The 13,366-nt window shown below is 43.3% G+C and overlaps 1 protein-coding gene across 4 annotated transcripts in view; it reads left to right on the forward strand.

Annotated features, from left to right (window-relative positions):
* Positions 1 to 682: 682 nt before the first annotated feature.
* The window catches only part of arhgap42b (Rho GTPase activating protein 42b), a 70,459-nt gene continuing 57,775 nt past the window's right edge, over positions 683 to 13,366 (forward strand). For all 4 annotated transcript variants that reach the window (XM_030403653.1, XM_030403658.1, XM_030403666.1 and 1 more), the window contains exon 1: positions 683 to 1,038. In XM_030403653.1, coding sequence (XP_030259513.1) covers positions 885 to 1,038 — 154 coding nt within the window. In that variant the 5' untranslated portion in view covers positions 683 to 884. The remainder of the gene's footprint in view (positions 1,039 to 13,366) is intronic.

Consider the following 13,366-nt stretch of genomic DNA (forward strand, 5'->3'; position numbering starts at 1 on the left):
TTCGCAGAGCCTAAATTTGTGTCTTCAAGTAGTTTATTTTCTCCAAACAACAATCCAAAACCCAAAGACTCTTTATGTGTGTGTCACAAATGGCAAAAAACAGCAGCAAACCTCACATTTAAGAAGCAAATGTGTCACATTTTTGCTTGGAAAAATTACTTTAATGATTAATCAATTATACAGATAGTTGGCAACTAACTGCACTTTGACTGATTGATTTGACTGATTGATTAATCAGTTAATCGTTGTAGTTAAGCCTCCTAAAAACGTAATGCTGTTGTCTATTCCTTTAACTTTAGCCCACATACAGTAAGAAAGCATTATGCCATAAGGACATGACATCATTGAAAACGTGTTAATTGGCCAATTAAGTAAGAAAAAATAATCACGACCTGTTGCCAGTGAGTTCTCCCACGGGGGCCCTCCTATACATCCCATAATATGCTTAATTAAATGAGATCAAGTGTGAAAAGAGGCCCGCAGTTTGTCTTTAAGTTTAATGTTATCATTCTGCATTTATTCGCGTGGAATGCAACTTTTGATACGCTAAATAATTCTCCTGAACTCTTGAAGAAGATCAGCAGCTTCTGGTCCACATCGAGCTGCTGTAAAGTATCCAGCAGTAACCAGCAGGAGTCACACCACCGCTAGTTTTACGATAGGTAGCGGAGAAAATCAAAGCGGAAGTGAGGAACTGAGAGGAGCAGGAAAACTTTTTTTTTTCTTCCTTTTTTTGGAGGGGAGGGGGGCGGCTGGAGGTGAAACTTGGAGACGACTGTATCACATCGGAACTGGAACTTGTGAGGGCGCACGGACGCGTACATGCAGAGTTGTGGAGAGTGAATAAAGGGGCAGCTTTTTTCTAGTTTAGTCGTTGAGGCGCGATGGGACTCCCCACTTTGGAGTTCAGTGACTCTTTCCTGGACAGTCCGGACTTCAGGGAGCGGATCAAATGTCACGAAATCGAGCTGGAGCGGACGAACAAATTCATCAAGGATCTCATCAAGGATGGCAACATGCTCATCGTTGCGCTCAAGAGTAAGTCCCGGCCTCCCTCCCTCCCTCTCTCCTGCGGGTCCAGAATTAATCTTTTTTTTTTTTTTTTTTTAAAAACACTATTAACCACCTGAAAGCCACAGGCGGCTTGTAATTAGCTGATGCATTCATTACAGAGTATTTAGGTCCACTGTGTTGGTGTCTGTTTGAACCCGAGCTGAATAACCCAGTGCTATCCCACTGGGAAACGTTATTATTGCTGGTGGGAAGCTTTCAGTCATTTTTGAAAAAATTCATTATTCGGAGGTTGTTGTAATTCCAGAACATTTTGTAAGGCTTTGTGTCTGCCTCCATGGCTGCGCTGCGTCCAACAGAGCCTGGAGTAAAAACCCAGTGTCCAAAACTGTGCGCATCATTTGAGTGGCTTTACTCTGCTTCTGAGGCCGGAACCAGAACCAGAACCAGGCACATGCTCTTCACTTCAGCCCCATTAATGAGAGATGCTCTCACCATTAAGGGCGGCTTTTCAAGGCACCTCAGAGGAGCGAGTGAAAGCTGGAGGTGGTTTGTCTTCAGTGAATCATTGGGTGAGAGCTTGTGTGTGTGTGTGTGTGTGTGTGTGTGTGACTGTGTGGATGAGGATGCCAGCACTCTGTCACGGGGTCATTGTCCTCTCCAAATCCCAAGTTCAATCTCAAATTCCTCCGCGCTGATTAAAGTGGACTTCCTGTTCTGCTGCTGTTCCCCCCCCCCCTAGGGTCAGCGTCAGGAGTGTGTATGCGAAATGGAGAAAACATCAGAAAATAAGCCCAGTAAACGTGGAAAATAGCTGTCGTGGAGTAGGACTGGAACAGGCCGCGGCGATGTGTTGTGGTCACTGTTTTATTCACAGCTTCGACCTGGCGTGGTCCTGTCAACCCGATGTGAGAACGCGTCATTCTTTTCGTGCGTTCACCCCTGTCTTTCAGCGTCACGGAACATGTTCTTGCTCGCGTGGTCAGTCGGCGATGCTGAAATGCCGCCAGCAGACGTTCTGACGGGGGTTGAAGTGACTGTTCACTGTCTTCTCACCCACGTGTGACGTTTCTCGTGGGCCACGAAACATTTCTAGCTTCTTAAACAACTGAAGTAGTTGGGAGCTGTGGAAAATACATAACAGCACAAACCAAATTATTGGGGAAGTAGTATCAATCAGCCCCGGACAGGAAATTGGACCTTTCAATATTTTAAATGCTCACCGAGAAGAACCGATGCTAAATGTGACCCATTTCTCTGTAATGATGGCCGCCATTACCCAAGTAGCTGCCTGATGCGTGCCATTAGTGTCACCACACAAGACAGCTAGCTACAGTTATTGCGGAAGCTAACATAGCCTTTGGACCGGATCAGAACCTATTTGGCTTTGGCTCCAGTTTCCCGCCTGTGTCTTAACCTTTAAATTATGAGAGCAATTGAGATTACATTGAGGCGGTTTCATAATCGCTCAAAAGCTCCTCGCACAGGCCGTCTTCATCAGAAAAACAACCGTCGGCCTACTATGAAAGTAGCTTATCACCACCCGCGGTTTAATGTCTGTTATTAGGTTTTTACAGCAGCAAAGGAGGAAGTCGGGCAAAGTTACGTCACATACATAGTGTTGCATACGTTCAGAGGTAGTTATACAAGGAACTTTGTTATTTGAAGCCAAACCTCAATGTTTTCCCAAACATAACCAACTAGTTTTTATTGCCTCAACCAAATGTGGTTGCATAATATCCCGATATTGTATTCAAAAAGCTCCACACTCTGACTCACTTTCTGAGTGTGATGGAGAGGTTGATGGCTGAATAAACACGGCGTAGACGATTAATAAACAGTCGCTTTGCTGTGGCCACATGCAGCTTGTTATTGTGAGAAACTGGATGTTAGTTCCGTGTTTCTATGGGTACATTCGATGTCAACAAAAGCAGCGAGGGGCACTTGCCGCATTTACCACTGTATTTGAAATAATTTTCTTCATCTTAAGGGCAGCTGAAGGCCAAAGCAATTTCAAGTCATTTTTGCAGGGGAAGTGTTCTGTCAGTGGACAGGGCGGCACAGGTGGACAGGAATACCCTCCCGGATGGTTTATTCATGACACTTAGGACACTCAGGCAGGATGTCATAGGTACATGAGGTGAGAGAACTTAACGTTCTTGGTTGTACAAAGCAAATAAGACAGTAGCAAGTGGATTGAAACTTTTGATTGCTTTTAATTGCTGTTGATTGCAGGAAAACGGCGTATCTGAGGGCCTGTTTGATCCCACCCTTACAAGTCAGAGAAGAGGAATGTAATCTGGTTCAGTAAATAACCCAAAAAAACATGGCCACACCTCAGCAGTATGAGTGGAACAGTCCTTTAGCTGGAAATCTCGGTTTCAGTCGGAGGCGGAGCGAAAGCGCAGGAAGAGCGTTGAAGGAAGTAAATTATTAATGGTCTTTAACTCGGGACGCCACAGGGGTTTATGACCCTTTATGACCCGCCATCAGTGGTGCCACGACTGAAAGACCCTTAATGGAGCCCCTTTTTTTTAATAGTAATCATCTCGTGTTTAAAAATTAAATAGTGTACCATAATAATTCATCGGCCTTTGTGTGTGGCGGTCTGTGTGAATGCGGCCTGTTGAGTCAAGTTTGACGGTCATGTTAATACGTTACCTGTTAAATAGTCCCACGCGTCACTGAAACTGCATTTAGCAGATTCCAAACCATGTAACAGTACTTTATGTTGGTGTGTGTGTAGTATACATGTGTACAGGATGTGTATGTCACGATGTAAAATCATTAAGGTATGATTATTGATTGTGTTTTGTTTATTTGTTACTTATTCGTAATGACAAATGCGATTAACTTTTGCAAGGTTGAGTCTTTGTTGGTGAGCTGATGCAATGATTAATGGGTCATGAAAATAGTTTGTAAATCATTTCCTTTTTTTTTTTTTTTTTTTTTTAAGAAAAATGTCAAACACTTCCTGGTTCAAGCTTCTTAATTGTAAAAATATTCTGCTTTTGGGCTCCGGGAGATTGTGATTAGCAGATTTCACAACCTTTCTGACATTTAATGGGCTTAACAAATAATTGATTCGATTGATTAATAATGAAATTGTTTGTAAGTTACAGCCCCTACTTTGTTGTTGCTGAAATAATGATGTACTGTGGTAGAGAAAGGTAGCATCGAACTTTGGGGATAAAATAGAGGCTTTGTCCTTTTCTTGTCAGTTTTCTTCCCTCTATAGGAAAACATTACGGTGAAGGAATCACAGTCTAAGTCATATCTCCATGGCAGTGTGTGCATTAATGATTAGGATCGTGGTGTAAACATTCCCAAAGCCCACCACCGTTTGAGCTTAGCTCTCTGTTGGTGTGGATAATTTGTTCCAGGTGCAGGTAGCAGCTATCTGCAGATGCTGTAAATAATCTTTGCCTTACTATCAGTGGCTACCACTGGCTGTTCACACCTGGTGTAAATAACAACTGCAGACTTTTATTAATCCCGCTGCTTGACAGGAGTAATTGAAAACACTAAAAGCACTAATTATCACTTCTTGAGTAGGGTGTGAGAAACCACAGATACAACTCATTTAACAATACATTGTAGATGTGTTGGGTAAGTCTGTAAACAAAGCACTCAGGCATGTAGCCAGACATGATTAGAGGCAATGTTGTATGCTTAGCACTCACTTTCAAATGGTGATTTGTTCTATTAGGATAACATAGGATGTCCAAAGTGTCAGTTACATACGAATAAATAAAACGAACGTTAAAGTGAAGATCTTTTGTTGGGACCAGATGTGGACATTTCAGTGTTTAACGGGATTATGGGATGCATTGTTATTTCGGTAACATCCTGATATCCGTGCCCGGCGGCCTCACAGTGATGACGGATTGCTGGAAGTGACTTCGCCTGGACAAGAAGCGGTCGGTCACATAACCCCACATGAAACGGCGACTCGTGGTTTTCAAACTTTGGTTTTTGTCTGGATTAAATAAACAAGAGAAAACATGTTCATCTGGGAGTGTCAGATGTTCTGGTAGGCTTTAGTCCACTGCAAAATATGTTTAGTGAAGCTGACAAGCTGCTGGTTGTGTCTTCATATTTGCATTCGCTATATTCCCATTTGCCGTCCACTTTCTCTCGCCTGTCATATACTGTAAGTCCTTTTAACGGTAGATTGACTGGCCAGCTCCCAAGAATAATGTGACACCGCTTTATTCACTGGATGTGGAGATTTTTCAACAACTGCTTGTTTACTTGACATTTGTCACACTGAACCTGTAGCATTCAGTTGGCTTTTCTATGAGCCTGTGTCCTGAAAGTGGCTGCAAATACAGCGAGTCATCCGATTCAGAGGATAAGCTTTACAACATTATTTTCTGAAGGGTCCAATCCATATTCTCTACCGACAGGTTCAAACTGAGTTGCAAGTGAAAAATCAAGTATTGTTAAAAACTGTTCCAAGTGGCACCCCCGGGCTACACATTGTGTTGGAATGGCAAAAAAATGTAACTTAGTGTTGGACCACAGAGCAGAAACAAACTGCTTGCCATAAAATAACCAGGGATCCTTTATCATCATGACTTAAGCAGTGATTTTAATCATATTTATAGAATAAATTGAATCTCAAGGTGGGCCAACTTTACCCCCACTTTGGGGCAGCCCTGCTCAAGAACATTAATCATAATATATCACTGACAAATGTGTCTAAAAAACATAATAAGATACTGTTGACTAAAGCCCCTTACTGGTCCTAGTGGTGTCATGGAATCCTCTCATACTCAGGTAGCCTTCGGGCTATTGATTGTGTCTTCCCTCATCAGTTGTACAGATCTGTGAAGCACCAGGCCAACTGCCAGTTGGTGCATGTAGGCACTTGAGGAAATTGTGCAACACCGCCACCAGACGTCTGCTGTTTAGGCCCGGACCTTCTGCACAACTCAAATAGTTCTCCAATCTGAGGTGTATTTAAAGTATGTTTGAAGGGTGGAGGAATTGCCCCAAAAATAGCATCGCGATCTATATAATTGCAAACCACAATCTAAATTGCCGTCTTTTTCTCAATTTTGAATTGCTATGTTGACTTTGGCCGGACATGAAATAGCCTTGGAGCTTCTCCGTTTGCACCACTGAAACAAAATACTGCAATAAAAAGAAAAAAAAACTCCCCCTCCACTTTGCTGCTAGCTAAAACTCGCGCTGCATTCTTTACAAGACTTCAGCAAAGGAAGAGCCACGTGAGGTCCAATCAGCGTAGCCATTTAGTTTGCCACACCGCTCGGTGTGTTTGTTCACATAGCGTAGACAATGGGGTTTTGTGACGTTTGGGAAAAAGAAGTAGTCCATGAGCTCTCCCACCTCAAGTTGTTCTGACTCTCCACAGTTATTATTAAAACCTCTCAGAGTGCAACATTGGTTTTCAAGAAGATTTCTTGAACAGGAGTAAACATTTGATTTTCACAAGCTTATATTAATGCTGTGAGATTAACTCAGTCTAAACCCGAAGACACCCCGTTATTATGCTAGCTGTCTGTCTCTGCCACTATCCATGCCCACGCCTGCTCACCAGCCAGAGTGATGCTTCCTCTCTGGGATGCATACAGTAATTAATGGCTGACAGGCATGGCCGTTATTATAAAAAAAAGATTACAGTGTTTTACAAGTATGTAAACAGCGTCTTTGCATGTTCCAACTGTGCCGGCGTAGTTGTGAGGCGCTTATGCGAGTTAACGTAGCTATGAATAGGGACTGTCATTTTGTTTAATGAAGACATGGCATGAAGGCTGTTTTCGTTCAAAGTGATGTCACAAAAGCTTTCAGCTTTGGGAACTCTCAGTGTTTGTTTGTCTGCGGACAGATGATGCTCCCAAGGCTCAGCCACAGGAAATGTCCTGTAAACATGCTTGTATAACCATCCCCCATCCTCCCTCAGATAGCATTTGGCCGGACATCTTTCTGCTTCACTGTGTGTGTGTGTGTGTGTGTGCGTGTGTGTTTGGGTATTTTCTGTGTGTTTGGCCGTCTGCTGGACTGTGACTGTAAAACGTGCAGTGTGTTGCAGGATTAAACCATTTGTAATGTACTGCCGCTGCTTTGACTGCTTTGATGAATCTGAACTTGTGTACTGGAAGTGAAATACAGGAGGACACTATGTGACTTGTTTAGCAATAGCGCTGAGCGGAGCGGCGAGCCCGGGCCCAATGCAGCACCGCGAGCGGCTCGGCTGTTTGCGCGGACAAATTTCGATAAAAGGATTAGACGTGTTGTATTTCCTAAAAGCTGTTTCCCCTCAGACCGCGCGGGGAAATGTGTTAGACTCCAGATTGAGGTCTGTTTTGAAGTGCTCCGCCGCTATTCTGCCAGTCAAAGTGATTGTCGCACCGAGCACACCGTTCCCATGCTTACAGTCGCCTGGCATCACGCGCCGCTGCTTCTGTTGCGTCCTCAGACTGAGAAGGATGAGGTGATGCGTTTGTGTTTCTCCTCCACCACATTAATAATTCACTCACTCTCTTCAACCGGACGTGGTTTGTTGTTGCATTATTCACCATATGTGAGGTTTTCGTCTTTGTTCTTAATGAAGATAAAATGCTCTGTTTTCTAAGGCAGTTGAAAGTCGCCAAACGGGTCAATGACGTTATTAGGTTTGATAGAAGCAAAGACTATCGAGAAGTGGTGCTTTCACTTCAGTGAAGTTGAGCAAACCTCAGACAGGGCTACAGCTTGCTCTTATTTGCGTTATCGATTATTTTCACTATTAATCAGCACATTAATTAGTCTGTAAAGTGTCAAAAAACTGTGAAATCGACTGAATTTCCCAGAGCTGAAAGTAACATTTTTGAATAGCTTCTTTTGCAAGAAAAGCAGCGGATAATTACATTTAACAGTCCAGCCAGGATACTGCAGGCTTTTTTGGAATTGTTGCGGCCTAGAGCGTCTGCTTTTCTTGAAGAATCGCGACGCAACTGTGTGTGAAATAGTGTACCTCAACTTACCTGTGGTTCTAAACCCCCCATCACCAAACAGTACACCGCAGCTCAGACAGGCAAAGAAAAGGGAAAAAAACGAGGGTGAACTGAAAGCAAGCTCCTTTTTACTGAACACCCCCCCCTCCCCCGAATGTGGATTGGCCAGCACCAATCTGGGGGAACCAAAGGGCAGAATGACCAGAATGCTCGGGTGGAAATCAACCTGTAAGTGGCACCTGGGCAGAAAATGGGAGAGAAAGAAAAGCAGAAAAGGGAAGAAAAACACACAAGCTCCCTGCAGAAGAATGTCTGTTTCTCCACAACCGCAAACAAGGAAGTTAAAATTGATGAAATATATGTGTGGCTGCTACGACTGGCGAAACGCGCAGGAAACCACAGATTTGAGTAAACTGTTGCGAACGCAACAACGCAACTTCCTAGAGAGACTGATTGAAGTAGCTGGAGCCACGATTAATCCGTTATCAAAATGAGTTGGCAATACATTAATAATCCACTAACAGGCAGATTGTTGCAGCTCTATCCCCAGATGCAATGTATTTTAGGATGAAATGAGTCACAGGCTTTGTGTAATTTACCTGTATTTTAAACCACTCATCCAGACTTGGCTCTCAGACATGATTTATGAGTGTGCTGTACATTCTTGAGATAAATCCAGAGTTTGTGCGGTGAAAGAAGGTGGATTTGCACTTTAGCCTACGCAGATGCTAAACTCAGACTTTGGATGGCACATTAGAAAGTCCCCAGCGTCTGGCCTCGTGGGTTGCCAAGTTTTATCAGAAGGTGTTTGGACAATGCAGAGTTTAAATTAGTTTTTTTTGCACGCCTCTTTTTTTTTTGTTGTTTTTTTTTATTGTGTTACTTGGAAGCCTGCTCTTGGCTAATTGTGCTCGCCTCGATAAGAGCTTGAAGGATTCGCACAAAGTCGGCGCTGTGTTGAATCTTATTGTGAACGCCTGCTTTTGCTGCAAACGTGAAATCCGTCTTGTTTTTTTCCAGAGTGCTTTTTCTTTCAGAGGCGAGTTCATCTTTGTCAGAAGTTGTGTCAGGCTGTCTTCTGAAAGAAAATCTCTCAACTCAGTCTAAAGGCTGTATTCTTGGTGATAAATGGAAGAGGCTGGCTCGGCTGGCTTTTTTCATTCCAGCAGAGTTGCGGGGCTAATAACTCTGATCTTTTTCTTTTGAGCTTAAGAGGCTGTAGCGTTGCATCAGCCTCATATCAAAGAACAGAGGTCAGTTTCTTTCATGTCTTCAATTGTTGGTAACACTTGAGATAGATGAAAACAATGCAGATTTAATCTGATCAGTCTATTCTGCGGGGATAGGTGCGTTTAAAAGGTATATTTCTCCCTGTCATCCCTGATCACCAGTGACCAGTGCATTGTTACAACATAATTGGATTAGTTGACTTAATTTAGCAGCCGATAGTCAGCTCACGTACAGATTGCTATAACAAGTCATCATATATTACTGGTTGTGTTTATTCTATCGAAATACTTGAGCATCTATTTCACAGCCTGTTCACGGCAGGAATTCTGCACCATTAGTCCGCCTCGCTGTTCTGTCTGAAATGTATGAACACATGATGGTCGGGTCATTGTTCTTCCTCCTTTTAAGCTGGCAGTGGAGGCAGCAGTGATGCAGACGAATAATGGCAAATGAATGAATCATGCCGGGACAGGGCTGTGACTTTTAATGACATGTTATGTGTGCGACCTACAACCAGGGGATGTAAAAAGCAGCGAGCGGCAGTTAGCATCTTACTCGCAGAAGAGTAGCAGCAACCGAAAATGGGGATGAAGAAGGGATAACTTGGGGTAAAAACAAAGGAGCGTCTTTACCTCCTAAGAGAGGGGGAGAACAAATGCCATACGTGTGTTAGAAGTCACACTAATGGCTGATGCATGAGTCATGGCGCCGTCACTCGTTTCCAAGTCTTAATCCTAAAACATGGCTACGCCGGCCCAAACTTCCTTCCTTGAAAGAAGTGCCGTGAAAACTGCCAAGTAGCATCACAAGCCATCGCTGAGAGCTATTTTAATGCTAAAGTACTGTATATATGCTGGTATCAGTGCACCCCAGAGACCGTGCTCTGAATCCTGCTCCCTCCATGTTTTATTCAGCTGTTTTAAGACCTCTCTCTCTCACGGAAGAATTAGTTCGCAGGTTGACCAGCTGCCACTGAAAGTTACTGCCTGCTCCTGTAGCATTGAGCATGGAGTTATTAGATAAGGCTTTGTTTCGGGCAATAGCTGGCGGTGGGAAGTGTTCGGTATTCTCTGGGAGTGCGGGGGCCCTGTCTGGTTGGCTCTCTCCACAAAGCTGTTCTCGCTCCCCTGCTGGGCAACTGACAGACGAACACTGTAGTAAGCGGGTGGAAGAGGCCTTTACCTGAAGGGCCACTCCCCTGCTACAATCCCTCCAAATGGAATCAAAGTGGCACAATGCGCCCCACTGTTGCATCAAAGAGATCTCCCCGCTTCTCGTTAAGCTGGGTGCATAGAGGCGTTCGCCTTTGAAGACCTTCTCATCTCAAATCGTCTGCGTCTCTCTGACAAGATAAAGTGGCTGCGCTGTTTCTCTCTATGATTTTGATGTACAGGCAGACGGTGCTCTGTCTCCACCAAAGTCGTCGCGGTATGCTTTTTTTTTTTTTTTTTGTTTGCCTCACTCAAAGACAAACGCGTATCGGAAAGACCGGGAACGTGCCTTGTAAATACTGAACAGAAAATACCTTGAGTGCATCCAGTGTCATCAGAGAGGGAAGTGTAAATATGCAGCTATTTAGCAAAAGCTGAAGATGAAGGCTTTATAGTGCAGACTGTTGCTTTTTTAATGGAGCACATCTTATGCTCATGACTCGAGGTTTTAAAAAAGCTTTTCTGGGCTAATTTGTGCTAAAGCACTTCATTAGCAGAAACCCATAAGAATATTCAGAGGAGTGAAAGCACAACAAGGATGCTGCTTGGTAATTAGTGTCGGGATGAGTATGTCAGTCACATAGCAGGGAGGGCTGGAAGTGCAGTGCGCTGAAGTTCATACATGCCCAAACATGTGCTTGTCAACAGGACATTTTTAAAATTCTTCCTTCTGTATTTTCTTAGCTTGCAGCTTTAAGTGCCTGTAGGGGATAGACAAACCAAGCGACAAGAGGACTTTGGAGATGTGCTGCAAACGGGTGTGCTTGTCACTTTCCTCCAAGTCCTCCGCCTGCTCTTTGTTAGTTCAGGGTGTCTCTCTTGGGTTGGAGTGAGTTTGGAGAGTATTTATATTATTTATTTAGCAGCTAAGTAGGTTTTATGGCCAATGCCCCTCGCAATTTAGGTCCAAATGCCTTTTATATCCTAGGAGGAGTTCTCTCACATTGCGTTGAACCGTGAAGCAATTAAAAGTCAAATGCCGCCGAATAGAATCCAACTTCATGTGAGCCACCTTCGTATTTGGAGTGCAATACTGAACAGAGGTTTTAATATTTGATGTCCTTCTGGGCAAAAACTCATTTTAAGTATTTAAAACTGCAAGGTAATATTTTTAAGTAATGACTAATACCACACAAGCATCACATTGCATTATGATCCTGTAGCTGAGTTATTTAAAGGGACAGTGTGTAACATATCAAGTATTTAGCGCCATCTAGCTGTGAGGTTCTACATCGCAACACTCCTTTGCTCACCCCTCCCGTTCTGAAGACGTTGGAGACGTTCCGGAAGCTACGGTGGCCCTGACAGACAAGAAACTCATTTTCAAAATATGGACTCTTTCCCAACAGCGTCGAGTATTTCTACTGATTCAAGTAATGAGGTAACTTTGTAGTTAGTTATTGTTACTGTTAGTGACGAGCGCTTTCGCTGAGCTCCCTCTCAGTTCCGCAGTCAAGCTAGCTCTGAGCGAAAACACGTTTAGCCTTACTACGTAGTACCACGTAGTACTTTGTGTCCCTCTCGGCAGTCCATAGTTTTTTTAAAACCGGAAAGACACGGCAGCCTCCATAGAGCTTGCCCGTGCTATGTATATTCAGATAGGTAATTCTTCGCTCAGGAGGATAAGTCAGATTGTTGGCAGAGGTAATTGTACACCAATGAGGACTTACTTATGAACGAAGACGTTGATTTGAGTTGATAAATTACTTAAATCGTTACACACTGTCCCTTTAAATGATGAGTTCCCCTAAAAATTTGAATTTAGCGATTAGCTTATCGACTTCATGGCAACAGAATGCAAGTCCATGAAACAGTTTTGCAGCGTTCTCCCTAGCAACTGAAGTAGATGGGGGTTTGTTTTAAAACATACAAAAACATAAAAAAAAAACATATATATATATATGTACACATATATATATATATATACACATATGTATATATATATATATGTACACATATATATATATATATACACATATGTATATAATCCATGTCCTAATGGCTACTTAAGTAAGCACGCACTTCTGTTTGCAAGACAATTGCAGCGTCGTCTGTGTTTTGTCCAGGGCTTTCAGCAGATGAAATTTGGTGCTGTGTGGTTGCCCTGGAGACGAGATAAAGGGCGTACCCAGGGGGCTTTGCTGTGCGCTGACTGACAGCCATAGTCCTCTCGCACATCTCGCACACTGGGCATTAACTGGGATCACTGCTCCATCCAGTCGTGTCTTGGCTGGGCGGTCAGAGCTCTACTCTTTGATTTTAAACCTGCACAGGGCAGGACACCATATGGCTCTGTCTGTTACCTAGTGTGCATTCATGCTGTGTGAAGAATCATTAGGTCCAATATTGTGTTAGGGAAATGACTTGCAGGGTAAAATAAAATGTTTTCTGGGTGCAATGAAATTAGATGGCACTATTTTAGGGTGCTGGTATAAATAGTGTTTTGTCTATTGTGTATAAATGAGTAAAAATGTCTCAAAAATAGCTTGTCTTTTCTTTTATACCTCTGTTTCTTGTGCTGCAGTAGCTCCTTCTTATTTCAGTGTTACACTTCATGTGGTAAATAACATCTTCAGACCCAGACCTTATCAAAGTTACGCTTCTTTCCTTTTATTACTCCCCTGAACAGCACAGCTCTTAGTCACCACGCACACACCTTCAAATTGATATGGAGCAAATTCCTGCTTCTGTCAGAGGCGATGCAGAGGAGTACGAGAAAAAAATGAAATATCTGGGGAACCATGAAGTCTCTTCTTCCTATACAGCAGACAAAGGTGCCTCTTCCTTTCTGTCTTTTATACCCTTTTTCCTCCCCTTCTTCTCAACTGGAAGCTAATCTGGTCTGCTGCTTTATGTCTCTGCATAGCACCAGTATTACCTGTGAGGTGTTATTCACTCCCAATATGACTGGTAATGACATGACAGGCCTGCACGGAGCACAACAAGCATTCA

Source organism: Sparus aurata, chromosome 2 (genome assembly GCF_900880675.1).
Source record: "Sparus aurata chromosome 2, fSpaAur1.1, whole genome shotgun sequence".
Lineage (NCBI taxonomy): Eukaryota > Metazoa > Chordata > Actinopteri > Spariformes > Sparidae > Sparus > Sparus aurata.